At 44.8% G+C, this 23,766-nt stretch overlaps 2 protein-coding genes across 5 annotated transcripts; one reads left to right on the top strand and one right to left on the bottom strand.

The window, feature by feature from the left end:
* The first annotated feature begins 272 nt into the window (after positions 1–272).
* scnm1 (sodium channel modifier 1) lies at positions 273–2,770 on the top strand. Its single transcript, XM_060065879.1, has 8 exons — positions 273–415; positions 526–596; positions 689–777; positions 989–1,095; positions 1,209–1,309; positions 1,429–1,562; positions 1,660–1,774; positions 1,889–2,770. Exons 1-8 carry the CDS (start codon positions 365–367, stop codon positions 2,007–2,009), a joined length of 789 nt encoding a protein of 262 aa, XP_059921862.1. The 5' UTR covers positions 273–364; the 3' UTR covers positions 2,010–2,770.
* Positions 2,771–3,556: 786 nt separating this feature from the next.
* tmod4 (tropomodulin 4 (muscle)) lies at positions 3,557–17,563 on the bottom strand. Of its 4 annotated transcripts, XM_060065870.1 has the most exons (11): positions 17,378–17,396; positions 16,404–16,490; positions 11,638–11,840; positions 11,218–11,374; positions 9,815–9,934; positions 6,573–6,665; positions 6,203–6,333; positions 5,389–5,496; positions 5,087–5,230; positions 4,264–4,408; positions 3,557–4,022 (listed from the first exon to the last, which is right to left on the bottom strand). In XM_060065870.1, exons 3-11 carry the CDS (start codon positions 11,737–11,739, stop codon positions 4,000–4,002), a joined length of 1,023 nt encoding a protein of 340 aa, XP_059921853.1. In that variant the 5' UTR covers positions 11,740–11,840; positions 16,404–16,490; positions 17,378–17,396; the 3' UTR covers positions 3,557–3,999. The 4 variants fall into 4 exon arrangements, with proteins under 4 accessions (XP_059921853.1, XP_059921851.1, XP_059921852.1 ...); XM_060065868.1 differs by lacking the exon at positions 16,404–16,490 and having other exon boundaries at positions 11,638–11,837; positions 17,378–17,563; XM_060065869.1 differs by lacking the exon at positions 16,404–16,490 and having other exon boundaries at positions 17,378–17,533.
* Positions 17,564–23,766: the final 6,203 nt, after the last annotated feature.

The raw sequence follows: 23,766 nt of genomic DNA, 5'->3' as shown, positions 1-23,766 counted from the left end.
GCGCCCCTCGTCCCGCGAGCCACACGGTACCATCTCGTTACCGTTGCCTAGTCACCGATTGTCAGGTCCACGCAATCGACATCATCAACAATGATGAAAGGTAATTTATTTGCCGTTAACTGAGCAAACAAAATGCACACATACCGTACTTAGTTTACAAAGTCAGCTGGCCGGTTGTCATCGTCGATAACTTTGTTATCATGGCTGCAGTTCCGGTGGTTTCCCATCATGCCTCGCTTTAAGTCAGGAAGTAATCCACTTAAATGAAACCTCTGGTCGTGTTCATGCTTCTGAGCATTACCAATATTAAAGATAGTTATTGACCTGTACTGCCTTGTTCGTCAGAACTATTTTACGGATAGAAATGTCCTTTAAGAGGGAGGGCAATGACCCGAGTCAATTAAATGTTTTAAAGGTAAGTAGCATGTTGTATCATTGTGAACGTACATCGCCATTCATTCCCCACGGTATATCCAGCTGTGATGATTATGAAGTAGTTTTCTACAAACTGGCATTCTGTTCCAGAAACGGCGTGTTGCAGATCTTCTAGCACACTTTATCCCAGAGGACGAAGCCGATCTGATGAGGAACGGAAGGTAACGAAACACATTTCACTATGACCTCAGGACGCCGAGTTTTTTTGATTCATTGTGTAATTGAGTAGTTTACGTTTGTTTTGCTTTTTCAGATACACCTGCCTTGTGTGTACCAGCCGCCCTATTTTCGACACTATCGACATGCTCACAGTCCACAGAAAGGGGAAGAGGCACCTAGACGGTAAGGAGCTCTTCCTCAACAGAGCAGATGTCTTGTACTCAGGGAGACTCACAAATTAGCCTTTGGCTCAAGTCAATATTATCATATTTGTATAGGGATATGATCTCGAATTAATACCAGTTCCAATGTACACATTATGAGCCATTCAAATGTGTAAAGTAATCGTGTGTATTTAAAATACAGCCTGCATTCTCCCAACGTGTACACATAGGGATGAAATGGTACTATGGCAAGAAATCCCAGCTTAAACGTGAAATTACAAAGAGGCAACATTCAAACTATGTGCAAGAGGAAGAAGACAGACAGAATGAACGACAGGTGAGAATAACTAGCATACATCATGTTGCATTATTGCTCCCCTAAGATGCTGCTATTCTCTCCCCAACCATCTATATAAAAACCTATCCAGCTTAAAGCGTTTGTGATTTCAGGAGCCCTCCAGTTCAGCCCCGCTATTGGTACAAACCAGGAAAATAACCCATCATGCCTTGCTCAAGACTGTTCCATACAATAGTCGTCACAAAAAGCTCAGGTGAGTGGATTTTATTTCGACCCCTGTATCAGCGGGTTCATCGGGTTAGTATCAGGTCACCTTTTGAAAGTATCGCTCCTGGTTTGAAAAGTAATCTAAAGAGAAGGCTGTTTTTTTAGCACAGAAAAGGGAATGGGTTCAGACCCAGCTGATCCCCTGGCACCATCAGGCTCGGCACCACTTGAGGTGTGTGAAAGGACCATAGGTTCAAAGGAAGCACCAGCAGCAAGTTCCCCCAGTAGCTACCCGGCAGGTATATCAAGAGTGTGAGAAGAGTGCATGTTCACGCGAGCCAAAGACCCTGCCCTGAGTTTAATTAAAGGTGTCCTTGTGTTTGGGCCCTTTATTAGGCAAAGTCAGCAACTCAAAGCCTCTTCGAGGTAAAAAGGAACATAAAGCAATTGCGTCGGAGCCTGTGACAGCCGAGAGGAGGAGAGAACTGGAGCACTACCTCCAAATGAAAAGGTACGGGTTTCCTCATTAAATGTGTTGTTATTGTTCTTGTGAAAACTCACCACTAGATGTCAGTATAACACAATCTTTCTGTTCACCCTTTGTTTTTGTTTTATTTGTTTTTAGCGATGGGTGGCTGCAAGACCGAAGTGGCCAGTGGGTGAAAGATGAAAATGTAGAGTTTGACTCTGACTCTGACGAGCCCCCTCCTTCGGCTCCTCCTCCTCCGGGGGATGAGGAAGACTAAGATGGGTCTATGCAAGTCCACTGGACAGGCATGTGGACACTTGGAATTGCAGTCCTTGGCAGACAGAATGTAGTGCTGTCCATAATATTTCTGTTACCGCTAATGTTATCTTTCAAAACTCACTGTGCAAATGGGAATGTCCCCGCATTACCTCTCAATCATTTCGAAGTATTGACACTGAAAATGAAGACTAGGAACACTTACCTTTGTCCTTGGTAAACCATACCCAGGCTCTGTGAGCCAGTTAGGGGAAAAACTTAGAAAACAGGTCTATTTTTTAACATGCACTTCAAGTCAACATCAGAGACGTCAATATTTGAAGAACCTGCGCCCACGTCACTGGAGGGACTTTTCAATCACCAACCAGCTGTTGACCAAGAGAATAGAGTGATATTGGTGCTAATCCTGCTGGGAAGGATCTATTGACAATATCCCATATTCCTAAGAACATTCATTTAAAAACCTCGGCTCATCCTTTGATGTTCACTGTGTCTGATGTTCTTTGGCTTATTTATTAGTTGCTGGTAAGTGGTTGTTCCAGATTTGAGTCTTGCATGAGGGCCTTTAACACCGCACTTGTCCTTTACAAGATCAATGTACCGGTTCTACCCAATTTAATCAACCCAGAGCTGCCATTGGTCTGCCATTCAGTAAATAATTCTGCTCAGCATTACAGTCCAAAAATACGGATGTGTTTTACAGTGGAACAAATAAATGGCCAGAAATAGAGTGCCGCATGGCAATGCTGACCCTTAAGTCATTACACGACTGTTTTCTGTGACAAATGCCACTGTGGCAGACGACGTGCGGCCCAGGAAGCCCTACATGTCTTAAATCAAATGACCTTTTGAGAGAGCTGTGTTTGCTTTGTTTTTTATACATGTGGTCTTTTCAAAGTTGACATGAAGCCAGCCATGCGATTAAGGTCCATGATTGAAGTTGAACACGCTTGACAACAAATCTAGTGCAAAATCACATACGTTGGAACGGAAAGACCCCCCTCCCCCCCCCCCCCAGTGCAGGTGGAGACGGAAGCCCCTCCGAGCTCAGCTGCTGCTCCATGCCGTTTCTGAAGGCCCCATAAAGTTCCTTGAGCACACTTGGGTGCACTCCCACTAGCCCCTGCAAACCTTGAAGTGTGGAGGTCTATTTGGAGCAGGGTAACCCAAGCCCAGAAGGCCGAGTTACATTCCCTACCGCTGAACAAGGAGGTTTTTGCTGGTTGAAAACAAGGGTATAAATAGGTCAGGTGCTCATTGGGGGACAGTTAGAAACCCAAGAAAATACTTTTTAAAGGATTAGAGGAAAAAAAAAAAAGGCTTTTGGGGATCATCAATGAGGATTTAAACATGTTTCATAGTTTCAATATACATTTCATACAATGATTGGTATTCTCTTTAGTTTAGTTTTGTCTAAATGGTTTGGTGACTAAGAAGTCAAATTAAGTCTCATTTTATGTTGGGAACATCAAATGGCGCCTACTCACATTTGTGACATTTGGCACGTTACAACATTTAGAAATGACAGCACTCTTTTATGACCATCTATGGCATTATTTAAACGTTTTTTATTTAAAGTATTTACAAATGCTTATCATCCTCTAGCACCACGTAATCATAAATGGAGGGTTCACTGGTTTGGGAGGATGTTTGGGCCAAACGCACACCCTAAAAGCAAAAGAAAGACACTTGACATTTTGCTTGTGACCTATACATGCTTTTATGATGAAGTCAACAGGCTACAAGAACAGCAGGCTGAAGTTAATGAAATGAAATGGCTTTGACATTGACATGGATGTGAGTATTCACCATGCATGATTTGTTAAACCACTGTGAAAACTCATCACTACGCTGACAGAGCCAGCACTAGGGGAGTTGATGGCAATCCACCTTGTTCCTTTTTTGCAGACAATTGTTGGCTCCGAGGGGATGCAAAATCGATCAACAGAAAACAGGATGTTTGTTTCTCGTGTTCACTTCTTTCTTCAAGCTCATCTCAGCCTCTGTTGGCGAACTATTAGGAAAAAAAAAGAGAAATATATTTATCTCTTCCACAGCGGTATAAATGATGCGATGCTCACGGACAAACAAAGTAGTGCTGGGAACAACTGAAGTTATGACAACATGATGTGTGTTTACGGTCCGAAAAGCAATTTAAATATTAAAGCACTCTACTCAGTGTTTACAACACATCCATTATTGATGAGAAGATGGGTAATAGTTAATAGATTCATTTTAAATACTGAGATACTGACGCATATCGTTGTTTCTGGTGACGGCCATGGCGGCACGGGCCCGGGGCCCCTGCTGGGTGAAGTGGTAGCCGAACTTCAGGATGCTGGAGTTGTTCTCCAGCATGGCGGCGATCTCCATCTCCACCGAGTCTCCCAGGGTGTGCCTCTGTAGGCGGGTGATTCAGGGTAAGGCCACGGTGAAGTTTGTTTTACATTGAGGCTTTTAGCCGACACTTTTATCCAAAGCGACTAACAAGTCGGGTTGAGAATAAAACAAAGTTTTTCGTTGGTCGAACAAGACATTGCCCGCTGCTTAGTTGAACTGGGCCAACTCAATGTCAGCACTGCTTCCAGTTAATCAGACTACAGCATGGTGCATTCTTGGCCAATTTTATTTTGATTCTGCTCTGGGGGCCATGAGAACCCCCAATGACCTCAGTCTGCCTGTAGGCGCCCATGAACATTATGCTCTAACCGCGCTACCTGTTTATTAATGGCATTCACTGCAAGTCGCTTCGGATAAAAGGATGCGCTGCATAGTTTTACCATGATAACACGACACAGTGGAAATGTTCCAGGTGCATGCACACTGCCAGAAAAACACCAACATCAGCTTGGGTGTTCATTGGGGCAGTGTGCCAGTAACTTAAAACTGCTGCTTTACATCAGATGAAAATTTGCCTGCATGGCTAAATCTGGCACATTTTCATGTTGAACTCTGGTGCTCATGTTTATTAATGTGCACTGTCCCTTTCAAATAAAGAAATGTAAAATCGAATAATGACATTATCATACTGTGTATGAGCTGTATATGAATAAAGGTAAATCTATATTTGTGTGCGACCTGGTTGTCGATCTTGAGCTCCACCAGCGTGGCGTTGCTGGCCATGGCCTTGACTACAGCCTTCATGCCCTCTGCGGTGATGAAGTTAGACTCAATGTTAAGACTCTGGAGGCTGGTGTTCTCCTGCAGCATCTCTGCACATGCCTGCACACAGAGACATTTATATACCACACAAACTCATTAATAAAATGTAATAAGGGATAGAATGCTGCCATCCTATGTTATTATTATAACCAAATGTAATGTTGTACCGCAATAAATAGGTAATGACACTAATTGATGAGACATTCGACAGTACTGACGAAGGCGACGGGGTCGTTGCTCCGTGTGGCTGCGATGCTCAGGATCTCAACGTAAGAGTTTCCCTTCATGGCCTCAAACACCTCCTTCAGCGTGGGGATGGGAATGTCCTGGTTTCACACACACACACACACACACACACACAAATACACACATAAACACACACACACACGCAATCACCCACACACACACACAACATGGTGAATAAAGCATAGCCTAAGACGTGTGTGACCATGGGATTCTTTTTTAAATAGTTTTATGAATCTGAATGAGTGAATAATAGCCACCATGTATTCTTCCTTGAGGACAGTGTGAGACATGCTGTTGTCCGACAACCCCCTCCCCCCTACAAAATGATTTGTACATTTGTGTAATTTCAAAAATATATAAGCCGACTCAACCCTTGAAATAAATCACATACAAACACAACACGTTTTTGAAGATTTTGTTTATGTCCCCCCTATGTATTCTGCTCAGTGGTCTCTGACGTTGCACGATGTGCTGCATTTGGGGATGTGTGGCTCTGTAAAATAGGCAATATGTACAGTGATTGCCTCAAGCTGAACCATTAGTAAATTAAAAGCTACTTTTAATGGCTGTGTGTCTGTTAAAGAAGATCATTTGATATGCGTTGGTGATATACTCTGGAGGGGACATAAAATAATGAGATCTGCGCCCTTTACTGCATTACTCTGAAGTACCTTTAACAGTATTGAATGCTCAGAAAAGCAACAGACGACCATTCAGTCATTTCAACCCACTCAACGAGGCCCCCCAACCACAAAGTACATCCTAACACCTTCCTGTGGGGCTGACCTTGATGTTGTTGAGGTTGACCTCCGTCAGACCACTGTCGTTGTTGTGGATCCTCTCCACGGTCTCCTCCACGTTGGTGGTGTTTGGGGGCTCTTCCGGAAAGATCTTGAAGGGATCTGGTTTTACAACACCTACATAAAAAAACATTTCCCGAAACAAACCAACAGGTGAGGCTGAGAAAATCGAAGCAATCAATATTAGAAAACTACAAAGGTTCCAAGTGTGTGTTAATTTTTATAAAATGAATTTCAGGCAAATCGAAGCTCAAGTTTCATAATGCCATTTCCTTTTTGTTTCATATTCTTAGTTTGTTACCGAACCATGTCATTTATGTGGGGTCATCCTTAAGTGTTATTTGAGGAATACATACTGTTGATGCCCTCCGTGTTGGCGATCTTCCCCGTGCAACCCAGAGCATCATAGTACTGCTTGTTGCTCATCAGGGTATACATTCCAAGGATAGCTGCAGAAACACAGAAGGGACACTGTGTATAAATATATGATAGATTACAGTTGCAAGTAACATTGGGGAGGGATAACAGGATCAGGACAAAATGATCGATTGTAATGTCTGTCATGCAAGTATCACGATGTTAGGATTATGCAAGGAAAATGTTGAGAAACAAATAGGCGAAAACATTATCGTGTGACTTTCTTGTAAATGCCTTCATTGGCCGATGCAATGAAAAACAAACACTTGGATAATATAAGATAATATCAATAACATCGAACAATATCTGTAACTGTATTTGGCCAAGTACACAATCTCTGAGATACGGTTCAAAGATGTAATCACAAATTAATGGATAAGAAACCAGAAACCAAAAGTTTACTTTGTCAGGGAAAGTACAAAACAGCATCAAATTCAATAGAACTAGAATAATTTCCACCATGTTGAAGTAGTTTTAACTACTCAAGGTTAGATCAAGGCGACCCAGTTGCCCAGACCCGTAGAAGATGTGTACTGAATGTGGTTGAGAAATGTTGCGAAGGCATTGGGTTTCATAGGATGATATTGTCGCTCCATAATCGACAATTTGGAGCTAGTATAAACTATTAAAGTGTGTTTGTGTGTCTGGCTGCAGATTTATGAGTGGGGTAGCACTGGGCATAGTCGATTTCACTTGACAAGATCAAACCCCAAGCACCTGGAAATATTTATGGTCTCAATGGCTCCAAATATGAATCAGGTTCAGTTCAATCTATTTAATCAGTCTAGTCTATTTCTAATTCAGCCTTTATTCATAAGAAGGTTGAGCCTAAAACCCTTAAATATATGTAATGCAAAACCGTATATAGTTTGACTGAAGAGGTAAAAATAACGGTGGTTTTGGTTTTATATTGCTGTTACTCGGCTAGACCTTGAGATGGCAACAGTGCCTGTCCTCATTTGGACACTCTCCACCCCCATGACCCATCCACCACCCCCTCTCCTCCACCCCACCACTCCACCACCTCACCACCCACCGAGGAAGCCTTAGGGAGACAGCTGCATGGTTGGGTGTCAACATGCTAACGTTGCACCCCTGCCAACGCACAGCCCTGGGAGTAGTTCAGGGCTCTTTTCTGGTCTCCCGTTTAATGAGCTGACCCGACATGTCCGTAGAACGAAATGACTAAATAATTAAATAGACTGTGTTTGTGACACCCCCCCCTCCCCTGACCTAAACGTCTCTTCTGGGAGTTAGCTAGGCTGGCGAGGCGGAGATAGCTTGACTATTGTAGACCCATCCACCGTTCAGCGTGTCCACCAGAAAGCCCTCCAAACAAAAGACTGCCGGAGGCTGATGGAGGCTTAATCCTCATCTGGACCCTGTCCAAGGTCAAAACGGTGGTCGCACTGGCAGGCTAATCTTACAGGAAATCAGGCTAATGAGCTAGCCACCTAGCATAATGGCCTGGCCTGCCAAGGTTCCTTTGAGAAATTTGCATGCCATTTGATTAAACAATCATGTCAAAATGTTTTTGCTATGTGGTTATTTTGTAACGTAAAATAAAAAAATACATACTGTTTAACTCTTGTTCTCTCTGGTGTGGTGAATTGGCAAAAAACTAAGAAGCAACAACCATTACCAAACTAGACCAGGAACAAAGGAATGGTGCTAATTTTTAAAAAGAAAGTACTAATTTCAACATCCACGACCGACTACTTTCCTGTATAACCATTTGGTAAAGCTAAAGGCCTTTTCTACTTCCATATGGTCATAATATCAGACAAGGCACTTAGATGTCATGTTATTCATATCATGTAAACCACCCATAGAAAGGTAAACTGCACTTCACTCTTCCCTCCAAAGCCCTCGCGACTCCAACATATTCAAACCAAATATTCATATTCAGTTTAAAAAATGTCTGCCCAATCAACATCGGAGAAACAGAACCCATTAAAACTGAAACACATCACGACATAAACGGTCTATCTGTGAACTCCTGTTGTTTTGCCTGCTCAGATAAAGAATTCACCCCCAACTGCCAATGTACTGCCCCGACCCTCAAAGCCCCGCCTCCACCACCACCAACCCCTTCAACGGACGCATCTCCTGCTTTTCAGTGGCCGGGCTCCAGATGGATTTATTTCTGTGTTGCTGAGCATGGGGAATCGGAAACCCAGCATGCCATGCTCCACATCGCATGTCTGGCCGTTTCTGTTAGAGTGCACAGGGTGGGTGGGCAGCTTTGGGGGGTTACCGATGGGGGGAAGGGGGGGATTGAACAATGTGGAGCGAACCCTGGTGGTACGAACGGAGGAACAGCACAACATAACTAAGTGGGTCAGAGACACCGTGTTGTTTTGATAGCACTCATAGTCTGTCTGACAGCCGGTCATTATGGGATCACTGTTTGATTGGATCGCTTGGGCCACGTGACTGGAGCATTGTTACAGCATTGGTGGACGGATTCTTTCCAGCTGGTAACATGGATGAGGCATGGTGGTGTGCCGGCTGACAGGCTAACACCGAGTGAAAGAATGGTATGGTCACCACTGTACGGACGTTAATATCCTTATTGTGGTGACAGAAGTGGAGGGAAGCTAACACTTCCAGGTCCGGGCTACAGATGGAACTACAGGTGGAAGAAGATATGACGTAACAACAGCAGAGACGACATGTGTCTTCAGCAATGCCTGGTGTGGGTGACAGATAAGCTTGACATCATGACGGGTCAATATCACCCTTTTTCATAATAAAATCATTGTCTACATTATGAGGACATATAAAGGCCATACACACAAGTCTAAATGGAGACTAAATGTGGCTGAATAGAAACCCAAATATTCCAATGTTTTCTCCATATTAGTTACCTTTGGGAGGTGTTTTAAACAGTGCATTTCTGGGAATGTGGTAGCCCCTGACTGTACCCCAGGTCTACAGAGTCTACCTTTTTCATTAAAAATAACCCTTTAACCTTGCCTTTCATATTCCTAGATCAGACTCAGAACTCTTTACTGAGCGAGAAGACCTGCAGGAATAAGACGTGGGTGAGGTGCTTGAATTTAATATTTGAAACTAACTATAGGCCGGGCTGTACTACAGTCATGCAGCAGAGAGAGAAAAAAACACACAGTTAATACAAAAACATACTGTGTACAGTGGGGAGGGGGGGCTCTCTAACCTGCGATGTCACACATCTCAGCGTCAGTGGCGTTCTTCAGGGCCTCTTCCAGCTCCGGCTCCAGGGTGATCTGCTCGCTTAGGGGGATCTGCCCGGTCGCCGTGGGAACAAACGCCTTCCCTGGAGAAGAATGGCGGACCAGACAGAGAGAGAGAGAGAGAGAGTTAGACAGTGACAGATGGATATTATTTGTATAGTATTTTTTGTGTTACGAAGTTCATTCACCGAACAACGAATAGGTAATTGGAAAGGTTATCAGAGGCATAGGGTTAAGTCTAGTGGTTAGGGTGTTAAACTGCAAGCCATAAAGGTACTGTGTTCGATCCCCAATGTACAATGTATCTGTATCTATAAGTTGCTTTGGGTAAGGGCATCTGCTGCATTACTTAATAGAAGTTTGGGTTTTTCTGAGGTTAAACAACGTGAAGGCCCGTCCCTGCTCTGTCTGGCGCCTGTTTAATTAGCCTTCAAACACAAGACAACAGCCTTGCTGTTTTGGTAAAAGCTTTGTTCGTATCAAGTTTCCTAAAACACCAGTAAAAGACAGCTTATCAGGTTTTATTCTGTTTCCATTGTGACTCACGTCTGCTTACTGCGTAAGCGCTTCATGCTACTGTTACTTTTTCTTATAAATAGATAAATACTAGTGCAAATAAGTACTTTTCGTACTGCAGCTGACAGATTTGTGTTGATTATTAAATGTGGGGAGAAGTGAGAACAGCCTCCTCTCTGGCAGTTAAAGGAGTTTTCTTTACTGGCTGTAATGGAAAAAGCGACTCTACACCAGAATGCACACACACACTCACACACACACACACACACGCACACAAACACACACACACACACACACACACACACACACACATAACATGTGTCTGCACACACACCCACAGACACACACACACAGACACACACACACACACACACACACACACACACACACACACACACACACACACACACACACACACACACACACACACACACACACACACACACACACACACACACACACACACACATTTGCCCTCCTGTGCAATGGTCCACTGCAGGGACCAGCTCTAAACTAGTACTGTCCGTTATTCAGCCTAAATTTCAACAGGAAGTCTATCAGAAAAGGTAACACTATGAAGGTACTGGTCTGGGACACAAGGTTAAACACACTCTGAGGTTAAATAGGTTTTAAGGTCTATCGTCAGCCTCAAGCGTGTAGAAAGTACATATGTATGGTAATCATAGTTACCAGTTAGCCATTTTGATAAAGAGTGTATATGTAAAATGCACTAATTTGCTCAAATAATGCTGAATTTGCTAAACACGGAAGATCAACGTTCTATCACTCATAATAATAATAGGAGGACCTCAGGGCTGAAGGGTGGTGCCCTACTGGCGCTCCAGACTACCTTTCTTCTCCCCGGTGAAGGGGATCAGGTCTTCCCTGTCCTCGTGCTCCAGGGCGCTCTTCTCCAGGTAGTCCTGCAGGGCGTCGCGGTCGTAGTCCCCCGTGGGGGTCTTCTTGGTCTGGTCCCGCTGCCGGTAGCCCGCTGGGAGCATGGCATTCTGGGATACAGAGGGAGGTCAAAGGTCAAGCTCATCGTTTTAGTAGGGCTCTTGCTGAGGGTCCCTATCTCCCTCAGCTCTCTCCCCCCCCCCACCCCACAGGCCCCTACCTCGAGCTCCATCTCCTGGAGCCTTCAGCCCCATTATAGGCCCCCCTACCTCCTGCAGCTCTCTCCCCGACTATAGACCCATACATCCCAAGCTCTCTCTGCCACTATTGGTCCCTATCTCCCTCAGCTTTCTCCCACACTATGGGCCCTTACCTCGGGGTCCAGGTCCTGGAGCTCACACTCCAGCTGTTCCAGCTCTGCAGAGCTGAGGCCTTTGAGGATGGCATCCTCGTCTATGTCCCTGGGGTCCGACATGGTTCCTGTCGTGCCGGCTCACATGTGCATACACACACACACTCACACACACGCTTGCACGTGCACACACAGCTTCTCACACCAGCGAAGAGGAGAGGCTGCTGGGGGTGGAGAGGGTGGAGTTGAGAGAGATGGATGGAGAGGGAGGGAGGGGTGGAAGGAAGAATGGAGAGGGAGGGGTGGGGAGGGAGGGGTGGAGAGGGAGGGTTGGAGGGAGGGGTAGAGAGGGAGGGGTGGAGAGGGAGGGTTGGAGGGAGGGGTAGAGAGGGAGGGGTGGAGAGGGAGGGGTGGAGGGAGGGGTGGGGAGGGAGGGAGGGGGAGGGAGGGTTGGAGGGATGGATGGAGAGGGAGGGGTGCGTCAAGAGCCGGGGAGGGAAGGTTGAGAGAGATGGGTGTATAGGGGATGAAGAGATAAGGGGTGGAAGGAGGGATGTCGGTGGATAGAAGGTAGTAGATGGGGGTTGAGAGGTGGATTAGGGAGAGAGGAAACAGAAGGTTGTTTGATTGCAATGAGACTTGGAACATCTGTTGCTAGATCCATCACTGCATAGATTCCGACAAGCACACCAGCGCACACATTCAGGCACGCACACACACACACACACACACACACACACACACACACACACACACACACACACACACACACACACACACACACACACACACACACACACACGCACACATACAGTTGTTTATTGGTAATTTGTTACATGTATATCAATATAAACATGTTTTATGTATATTCTAGTGGGAACAGAAGAAAACTGGGTGCCACCCACGGGTGCACTGCATTAGAGAGATGAGGGAGCGATGAGGGCTCGAAGCCAGGAACGAGATATGGAAGAAGCGAAAGTTCTCTGCTATTCTTAGTCACCATACATGATGACTTATGGTTTAAAGTTACTGAAGAGGGAAAAGAGGAAAGGAAGGGAGAGGAGATAGGAAAGGAGGGGAGGAAAGGAAGTAAATGAGCACAGTAATGAAGTCTGAGCTGTGCATGAAGTTGGATAGTACCCCTCCTTCTTTATCTTCAGCAAACACTCGTGCAGAAAGATGACCCACCCAAAAATGTCACCCACAACTGACACACACACACACACACACACACACACACACACACACACACACACACACACACACACGGACGCCCCACACACCAGCCGGGGGTCTTGTGTAGTAACAAAGCAAATGGAAGCAGAACCCAGGGAGAGAGACCAGACCAGAAACCGTAGAACATGCAGACCTCAGGGGATATCGCTTGAGTCACACAGTGAGTCATGCAACACCAAAATATGCATGTCCCGTCCAAATTCCATCCCAACTTGGCCATTGGAGGAAAACCCCTCTCAGCCTTCTACGTGTCATCACGCAATAACTGATATGTTGGGTGAGGTCATGATAACCATTGTAATGAAGAGAGATTAACTACAGTTGACTATAACACCCGATGATGTCATTCCATCGTTAACATTAAAAAAAACACTGTGCAGTGTTATTGTTTTAGTGATGTGTAGTCAATGCATCAATGTTGTTCAATTAGTAATCTGATATCAAAGTTGCATATCTGACATAGCTTCATATTTAAGGATATCAGTGTACTTTGTTCTGCTCCATTGTATTAGATTGTATGTAATTCCAGTGTGACTGAAATGGATTTCATTGTAGCTTCAATCAGCAGCATGCTGGTCCAGAGACAATCAGTCCTGTTGCTGTCAATCAAACACCTGTGTGCAATCTAACCTCACATCATACAAACGTTTTTGATTTCAGACACACGCACACACACACACACACACACACACACACACACACACACACACACACACACACACACACACACACACACACACAAACACACAAACACTCACGCATGTAAATATCAAATATATTCACATTTTAAAGCTCACATTTACAGCATACGCTTTTACTTTGCTCTGTAGACTACTCGATTGTTGTGAGGCTCTCTGTTGTGAGTGACTTTGTTGACTGTGAAAGTTGCTTTATAAATAACCCAAGGCTACTTACTTATTAATATCACAATATCATAATCATAATATCATCCACAGCAGCGTTACAGAAACATTACCAGCAAGGCTAAGGAAGGAAGACACGGGACCGAGTGACCTTTGACCTCTCCTCCTCTTCACTGTGACTCTCTAATGTGCAAATCCAGACACACAAACAAGCCTGCAGCAGCTGAAGAGACACCGTGGCTGACCCGCAGAACAGAGGGAACGCTCATCCACCATCCATCTTTCTCTGTCCAGTTATCTAAAGGAATCCATCCAGAGGAATCTATCCATCTATCTATAGGTATCTATCTATAGGAATCGATCTATAGGCATCTATCCTTCTATCTAGACGCATCCATCCATCTATCTATAGGTATCTATTTATGAGAAACTATCTATAGGTATGTATCCATCAATCTATAGGTCTCTATCCATCTATCTAGAGGCATCTATCCATCTATCTATAGGCATCTATCAGGTATCTATCCATCTATATGCATCCATCCATCAATCGATAGACGTCTATCGACTCTCTCTCTCTGTTGGTGCCATCTAAATGAAAGGATTAGAAATTATAGAATAATCTTGTTCAATGTGTTGTTTTGTTATTGATGTTCCCTATTGTGTATATTTGTTACATGCTCCCTGTTGTTTTGTATATTTAGATCCTCAAAAGAAACACAAACGACCAAATCAACACCTTCATTAGAGCAGACATGTGTTTGAAGCATATATCAGGGTCAGGGACATCCCCAAGGGCTGGAGCGTGGATCTTTAAAAGGCTTTATTCCCTGGACTCCAGCCAGTCATCTGACTGCCACAGAGCTCTTGAGCCCCGGTTATTGTACAGATAAATACCTAGCTGTTTATTTTATGACATGTTATCCAAAAGTGGAAGTTCAGAACAACTGAGCACTAGTGGGCCAGTAATTAACGATAAAGGAACTGAAAATCACAGAAACAGGGGAGAGTTCAACATCAAAAAGAATCTGGATAGATAAAAAATGGATTTGAGATAAGTAGCAATCCATGCCATAATCCAAAAAGTATTTATATATCAATCAAGTACAGTACATTGATACATAAACGGACAACTCGATCCACTACATACAGACCAACAACAAACAATGAGCCCTGGCAAACATTTCCCAACACAATGAATAAGAATGGTGTCCATGGGTTCTATCATTAGCCTAACGTCGTGGCTGCTAGAGCCTTGACGTTGAGTTGAGCCTTTGTTGAAGGAAACAAAGGCCCACACTGGAACCCTTGGGGACTCAGTGAATGTACATTTGCCGCCAGAACCCCCTGGTGGGTTTCGGTGGGATCCAAAACAAAATGGAGTAGAGAGGGGTAGATAGGGGTTGGAGTTTGGCGGTGGGAGGTGGGAGGTGGGAGGTGGGAGGTGGGAGGTGGGAGGTGGGAGGAGGTGGGGGGGGGGGGGGTTGTGTCACCTGCCACTTCCAGCTGGCCGGGACATTTTCCCCCACCCCTCAACGCTTCAACAACCTCCTCTTCATGAGCCTGCTTGTTCCCTGGTGGTACATAGTACTTTCAATACCCGATGATAGATTACTGAAGTTAATCACACTCATAAATCTCTTTTGTTTCTCTCCAAACACATTTGACATGACGTCTGTAATCCACAGGTTAGTATAAAAACGTGCTTTGAACTGAAAATAACAGTTGGCCTGAGAGGCTGTTCAATCTAGATCAACTAGATTAAACTAACTAATCTAGCGCGGCTTCTGAGGCAAGTGCCCTGGAGTTCACTGCAAACACACTGTAGGCGTGATCCTTTTTTTACCAGTGATCCTATTAGAAAAACATTCAAGAGAAAGTTTCATAAGGGCTGGGGACTACTCTACTAGTCAAGGATCTGTGTATAAGAATACATTTACAATTGCATTTCTCAAATTGTGTGCTTTATAGAGTGGTTTGAAGGAGCCGGGACCGTGGGTCAGGGGCCAAGGCTAGGGGCTCCGTCCCTTCCCTTTGACTTCCATTGGCCGGTCTGGCCAAGTCTCACTATTTGTGAGGTTGCCTCTCCCACGTCTTACCGCTCAAGTGTAAAATTCCAAATCAGCCCCCAGCTTAATTTTAGCTTCACAAGTCAACTACTTCCAGCAGTGTCGATCCTCCTCAGCTTGGTTTGCTGCTTCTGGCAGACGCCTCTGCCACATTTAAAGGCGTAACAATGATGTCTCTCCACTGAGCAGCCCACCGTGGATTAGTTCCAACTTCCGACACAAAGACACCCATAGGGACGTGTGTTTGATTAATTATAAAATGCCTTGCTGTTGATTGTAATACTATACAAGGCCTAGTGACAAATTCATTTCCATTTTGGATTGTTCTTGTAAATGTTGCCTAATAAGCTCACATATGATTCATTGGTTAACTGTAACTATAGCCTGTTTGATGTAAACACATCCTCGCTCTCCCAAATATGTTTCCTTCTTCTTAATTCACCTCAATGGTTACATCTAGCAGGTAATTCATTTTAGTTATTCCCATGAATGATGCGTTCAAATGTAAGGTATGTTGAGGCAAGGGCTTGTTTTGGGTACAGTATGACTTTTATTGTGGTTAAACTGTTGGTTACGGTAAGAAATTGTTGTGGTTAAGGTACTGGTTATAGGACAATACCGTTCTGGGTGATTAACCAATCGTAAGCGTCTTCAGGCTTCACTCAAGCATCTGTTACCAAAAGGATTTCCTTGAAGCCTACTGATTCTGCAAAAGAGCACATAGCATACGCAATCCTATCATGACTGCATACAATGGCAATAAAGCACTTTCCTCTTTTGAAATCAATGTGCGGATGTTAGCTGATATTTTCCACTATGGTAAGGATTTGTTGTGGTTATGGTATGGATTAAGATAAGGGATTTGTTGTTACAGCGTTGGTTAAGACATAGATTGAAGTACGGGTTTGTGGTGGTTTAACATATGGTTAAGGATCAGGGGAAAGGAATTCATTAAGGGAATAGTATAATAAATAGCAACATGCTCCTTAAATGAAGGGGCTACACCCTCTACTCTACATTATCTGCACCAAACCAGCCACCACTACCGATAACCCACCTGTGTCCAGGGCTACGACCTTGCCAGGTGCTCCACTTAACCCTAGCCTATAGCGTTTCTAACGTCCCCGACCACAGTCCCAGTGCCCTCTGTGCGTGGAATGATCCGCAAAGAGAAGGCAGCTATTAGTACAGCTTAACCCCTTCCACCTCCCAGTCAGATACCATCCTCTCAGTACAAGTCATTTCAATCCAAAATTTCAAATTGTCAACCCTCGCCGACAGAATCTCGATGTCAACTTTAGTTTGAGAAATATCAATTCACTAACTTAAGCACACACACACACTTACACAAGCTTAAACTAGCTTAAGTCTTCTGCAGAGAAAAAGTCACCCCAATTTCCATTCACGCATACAGGCAGTGTGCCGAGACAAGGCTGACACACACAGACACACAACACAGGCTCAAAAGAGTAACCCTCCAAAGGAAAAACCCAGAGTGAGAGATTAAAGAATAGGTCAACCAGCCCCCACCTCACCCCCACATCGAGAGACAGAGAGAGAAGGAGTCAGAGAGAGAAGCAGCCTCCCACCTACCTTGACTGTGCAGCAGTACTGAAGCCCCGCGGCAAGCCAGAGCCGGCAGTAAAAACCCAAAGAAAGGCTCTCTCTTTTCTCTCTCTCCCTTCGCTGGTGTCTCTCTTTCCCTCCCCTCACAACCCCTTACCCTTGCTCCCTCCCACTCACCTCTCTCTCTCCCTCTCTCTCTCTCTCTCTCCCTCTCTCTCTCTCTCTCTCCCTCTCTCTCTCTCTCTCCCTCTCTCTCTCTCTCTCTCTCTCTCGCTCTCTCTCTCCCTCTCTCTCTCTCTCTCTCACTCTCTCTCTCTCCCTCTCTCTCTCTCTCTCTCCCTCTCTCTCTCTCTCTCTCTCTCTCTCTCTCTCTCTCTCTCTCTCTCTCTCACTCTCTCTCTCTCACTCTCTCTCTCTCCCTCTCTCACTCTCCCTCTCTCACTCTCTCTCTCCCTCTCTCTCTCTCCCTCTCTCTCTCTCTCTCTCTCCCTCTCTCTCTCTCTCTCTGATGTGATCTAACTCAGTCTATCTCACTCTGTCTATTTGTTGCCCCCTCGGCCCCTAATATCTCTGGCCCCCAGAAGCTCTTTGGGGACTGGGCAGTGCTGACACTGTATTGTTGCATCACTTCAAAGGCGGGGTCAGCATTTAATATTGCAGCTGAGTGAACGAAAGCCATTAGACATCCAACTTAAAAAGAAGTGTGAGAGGGAGAGAGTGTGTGTGTGTGTGTGTGTGTGTGTGTGTGTTGTGTGTGTGTGTGTGTGTGTGTGTGTGTGTGTGTGTGTGTGTGTGTGTGTGTGTGTGTGTGTGTGTGTGTGTGTGTGTGTGTGTGTGTGTGCAGGGATTACGAAGAATAAACTATGCAGAGGTGACACCTAGTGGCAATCCACTAACTATGGTGAACTACTTCAAAAGATGTCATGGTCTCCAAAAGTATCGAGGGGCAAAGTTTGAAGTGATGAGGTTCCTTGATAGATTTATGAATTATATTTAGTTATTTAGCCCATCAATTTTAAACTATAGGTCAGAGCGAGATTGCTCGTTGCGCAATCACCTACGTACATATATAGGCTGCAATTAATTTGAGCAAAAAGCAACATTAATTGATTTTTATCACATCAATGTGGATTTTTGGCACCTCTAGCCTGCGAATGGCTCAGTTTAACCAATCACAATGGCGTATCCTATGTCCTAGTCACCCTTGTCAATATGCATGGGGGTTCCCTCCCTTACCATACTCAACAGCACCGTGTCTCCGGTGGAATCCTTCAGCTTTCTGGGATCCACAATCTCCCAGGACATAGAGTGGACACAAAACAACATAGTGTAACACAATCATCAAACAAGCCTGGCAGAGGATGTAATTCCTGCGCCAGCTCAGGAGGTTCAACTTGCCTCTGGAACTGCTGATCTAGTTTAACACTGGAATCATCCAGTCTGTTCTCTGCACTTCCATCACTGTCTGGTTTGGGTCAGCCACCAATCAGGACCGGAACAGATACAACAAACTTTCCCTGCATTCAGGACTGCATTCATCTGCGCCATCCTGCCCTCCATTCAGGACTTGTACGTGTCAGAGTCAGGAAACGTGCAGGAATCAACACTGGAGACCCATCATAACCTGGACACAACCTGTTCCAACTTCTCCCGTCTGGTTTGCGCTATAGAGCAAACAACCAGACGTAAGAACAGCTTCTTCCTGCAGGCCATCCCAATGAAGAACACTTAAAGCAGTGACACAGTGTCAGGAACCATCCATGTGAAACACTGCAACAATGAACACTAACTCTAATTATATATTTTATAACCCTATCTCCTCGACATGTATTTAAAGTAAAATTTGTTGTGCTTTTGAGATTTGAAATAAACATTCATGTGTTTTGGTTTGTCACCTACTTACCCTGACATTTGTGGCGTGTAAAATGGAGTGCTACCCTCCGAATTCTTAATTGCAAAGAACAGTGATAAGCATTATAAGTCAGTGTATCATCAATAGCAGGGCCGGCGATCGGCATAGGCGAGCTAGGCGACCGCCTAGGGCGACAAATGCGTTGGGGGCGCCCTCTGGTGGCGCCCTTAATTAAAAATATATCAATTAAAATATACGACGCGAACGCAAGACCTGTCCAGGGCCAACCCAGTCGCCAAGAAAAAACGTCAGTGGTGTACGTTTCCATGAACACTGGATACGTAGCATTTCAACGTAAAAAATAGCGTGTTATACCTACAGTATCCACGTGTGCCGCTGTGGAGGCGGGTTTCGGGGTTTGGGTTTCACGGCTTTCGCGGCAAATTGTGGACACGATTGTTTAGGGGGGGGGGGGGGGGAGACTGTTGTTGACCGGGGGGGTGGGGGGGGGGAGAGACACGTTTGTTGAGGGGGGACGACGACACACGATTGTAGGGGGGGGGGGACACGTTAGTTGAAGGGGGGGGGGGGGGGGGGGGGGGACACGTTTGTTGAGGGGGGGGGAGACACGTTTGTAGGGGGAGGGGGCACGCTCGACAACAAGAGTTGGTTTTTATTGAACGCTCGACAACGAGAGTTGGTTTTTATTGAACGAGACTTCAACACGGAACAGCTGCGCGAAACGATGGTCACGTCACTCTCGGTGACGGTGTCGACAATAATGAACACACGAACAATGTTAATAGAACAACACACAACCACATAACATCCCGAACCCATTAACCCCACTTAATCCTAACAACAAAACAAGTTAACAAAAGCCCCATTTGTCAACTGAGAACCCCAATTCCCAGAATCCCCCGCGGCTCCGGAACACGGCGTAGCTTATATTAATCTTTATTATCTGAATGGGAAATGCAATATTTTAGGACAGATACACAATAAACGCGTTTCTAATGACATTTCTAGCGAGAAATGTACATTTTCCTTACATAATCTTCAGTCAGTGAATGTGTATGATCTTTATTAATCTTTATTATCTGAATGGGAAATGCAATATTTTAGGACCGATTCACCGTTAAACGTGTTTCTAATAACATTTCTAGCGAGAAATATACTTTTTTTATTGCATAATCTTCAGTCAGTGATTGTGTCTGATCTTTAGTTTTATAGTTATTAGGAGTTGATCGGCTCGCTCGCATGTTTCAACGACGTCAGGTTGCTTTCGCTAAACTAGCAGCTCACGTGCTTCCTGCGTTTGTGTTATTAAACTGTTACTTTATGTAACTTTTAATGATATCATCTTGTTAGAAACACGTATATCTGAGAGCCAACCCAGTCGCCAAAATCATACCTACGTTGACAGTGTACGTTTCGTGAACACTGGATTACGTCGCATTTCAACATAAAATAGCGTGTTATACACACACACACACACACACACACACACGCACGCACATGCACAGACACACACACACAAGCACACACAAGCACACACACGCACGCACAGACACACAGACACAGACACAGACACAGACACAGACACACACACACACACACACACACACCACACACACACACACACACACACACACACACACACACACACACACACACACGCACACCGGTGCATTTCGCTGCTAAACAACAACAAAAAAATATTGCCTCAATATTATTACTTTCAAACGTTGGCCAAAATGGCCAATAATATCATTCTTTTTTGGGATGCTTCTAGGACATTTTGGGTGGATTTTGAACGGTATGTGGGGGCACGTTTTTGCAGGACCTGGCAACCCTGCGCTGTTGCCCGAGATCTGGATCCACCCCGGCGTGGTGCCGTCTCCTTTTGACCTTTTGACCCCAGACTTCTGGGGGAATAGCTGAATCAATTCATTAGTCAATCAGAAGCATGTAAATATCTTTCCGGTGGCGTAAGAGGACGAACAGGTGTCCTTCAACATCTACGCTTCCAGGCGATTGCAACGGTGCCACACATGAGCATATTCGAACATGTTTAATGGTAGTAATTAGCTGTCGAAATTGGAGGCCTTAATCAATACTGAGCAGCTATTGATTTGCTTCCCGATAAAGATTTGTCACAAATGACATGTTATTTAGCATCTACACGTTGAGCTGAGTCCAATGACACCAAGAACGACACTCTAGCTAATGGTAACATGTATTTTACATGGTACACCTAGGTCTAGGACATGATCTCGGTGTAGCAAGAGCCGAGCTTGATCTCATTGGACTCAGCTTAACGTGTAGATGCTAATTAACATGTAATTTGTCAAAAATCTCCATCGGGAAGCAAATCTATAGCTGGTCATTATTGATAAAGGCCTCCAAAATCGACAGCTAATTACTACCCCGAAACATATTCAAATATGATCATGTGTGGCACTGTTGCAATCGTCTCGAAACGTTGATGTCAAAGGACACCTTGTTTGCTCTGTTGCACCACCGGGAAGATATTTTCATACTTCTAATGGATTGATTCATATTTTTAGGTTCTCGGAGTGAGACTTTAAGTGGCTGCAGCAGAAGTGTTGAGACGAAAGATGATATCAAGAGATTTATAGAATATTCCCATCACATTATGATTCTTCGTCGTAACATCCGACCAAACATCCTTTACATTCACAGAGCGAAGATTATGAAAGTCCAGGCTCAGCAAGTGCTCCATCTCGTTGCACCTGCACCCAGCGGCTCGCTTGCAAGATTTTGGCCTGAAGTTCTTCCCAGACCAACACCCTAGCCATCCAACATGCATATCTGAGAATCAGGCCTCTCTTTAATAATGACAAAAAGTTATGAGAGAAATACACATTAACTTTTTGTTATCTCATAAGCGGCGTGGTGCCGGCTCCTTTTGACCTTTTGACCCCCGACTTCAAAAACGTGGCCACAGGCCAGCTGTGTCTACACACCTTTAGCCACAAATGTACACCTCCATCCCACAAAAAATGGGGACTAGAAACTAACCTCTGTCTTATGTACATTTACTGTACTGTTGGAGGTCACGCCCCTTTGCCGACCTTTTCAAGATAGCTAGGGATGCTAAAATGTTTACACACATTTCCCGGGGCCCCGTGTACGACATATCCGAGATTTGGAGTTCTAGCCCTTAGAGATAAAAAGTTTTCCCAAATGGAGTGAGTGTCATTTGGACAAAGCCCCTCAGAAGTGTAGCCTGCAAGACCTAATGTGATGGAAAAACAGAATGTGATGGAAAAACAGTTTTTGAGATAGGAAGGTCCTACCGCCCTGAAATTTTAATACCTTATTCTAGGGCCTAACTGGGACCTCCGCACCGAAACTTGGCCCGGTCGGACCCCGAGGGCAGGAAGGGGGGGCCCTTCCTGCCCGAGACTTGGCGCGGTCAGACCCCAAGGGCAGGCCCCCCCCTTCCTGCCCTCGGGGTCCGACCGGGCCAAGTTTCGGTGCGGGGGTCCCAGTTAGGCCCTAGAATATGGTATTCAAATTACAGGGCGGTAGGACCTTCCTATCTCAAAAACTTTTTTTACACCACATTCTGAACCATTAGGTCTCGCAGGCAACACTTCTGAAGGGGCTTTGTCCAAATGACAGTCCATTTGGGAAAACTTTTTTTCTCTATGGGCTAGAACTACAAATCTTGCATATGTCGTTCTCGGGGCCCCGGGAAATGTGTGTCAACATTTTAGCATCCCTAGCTCGAAAAGGCTGGAAAAGGGGCGTGACCTCCAACAGTACAGTCAATGTACATAAGACAGAGGTTAGTTTCTAGGCCCCATTTTTTGCGGGATGGAGGTGTACATTTGTGGCTTAATGTGTGTAGACACCGCTGGCCTGTGGCCACGTCTTTGAAGTCTGGGGTCAAAAGGTCAAAAGGAGCCGGCACCACGCCGCTTATGAGATAACAAAAAGTGAATCTGTATTTCTCTCATTACATTTTGTCATTATTGAAGAGAGGCCTGATTCTCAGATATGCATATTGGACTGTTAGGGTATAGGTCTGGGAAGAACTTCAGGCCAAAATCTTGCAAGCGAGCCGCTGGGTGCAGGTGCAACGAGATGGAGCACTTGCTGAGCCTGGACTTTCATAATCTTCGCTCTGTGAATGTAAAGGATGTTTGGTCGGATGTTACGACGAAGAATCATAATGTGAATGGGAATATTCTATAAATCTCTTGATATCATCTTTCGTCTCAACACTTCTGCTGCAGCCACTTAAAGTCTCACTCCGAGAACCTTAAAATATGAATCAATCCATTAGAAGTATGAAAATATCTTCCCGGTGGTGCAGCAGAGCAAACAAGGTGTCCTTTGACATCTACGTTTCGAGACGATTGCAACAGTGCCACACATGATCATATTTGAATATGTTTCGGGGTAGTAATTAGCTGTCGATTTTGGAGGCCTTTATCAATAATGACCAGCTATAGATTTGCTTCCCGATGGAGATTTTTGACAAATTACATGTTAATTAGCATCTACACGTTAAGCTGAGTCCAATGAGATC

Source organism: Gadus macrocephalus, chromosome 11, assembly GCF_031168955.1.
Source record: "Gadus macrocephalus chromosome 11, ASM3116895v1".
In the NCBI taxonomy this organism is placed as follows: Eukaryota; Metazoa; Chordata; class Actinopteri; order Gadiformes; family Gadidae; genus Gadus; species Gadus macrocephalus.
This window is presented reverse-complemented; position numbering and strand designations above follow the sequence as displayed.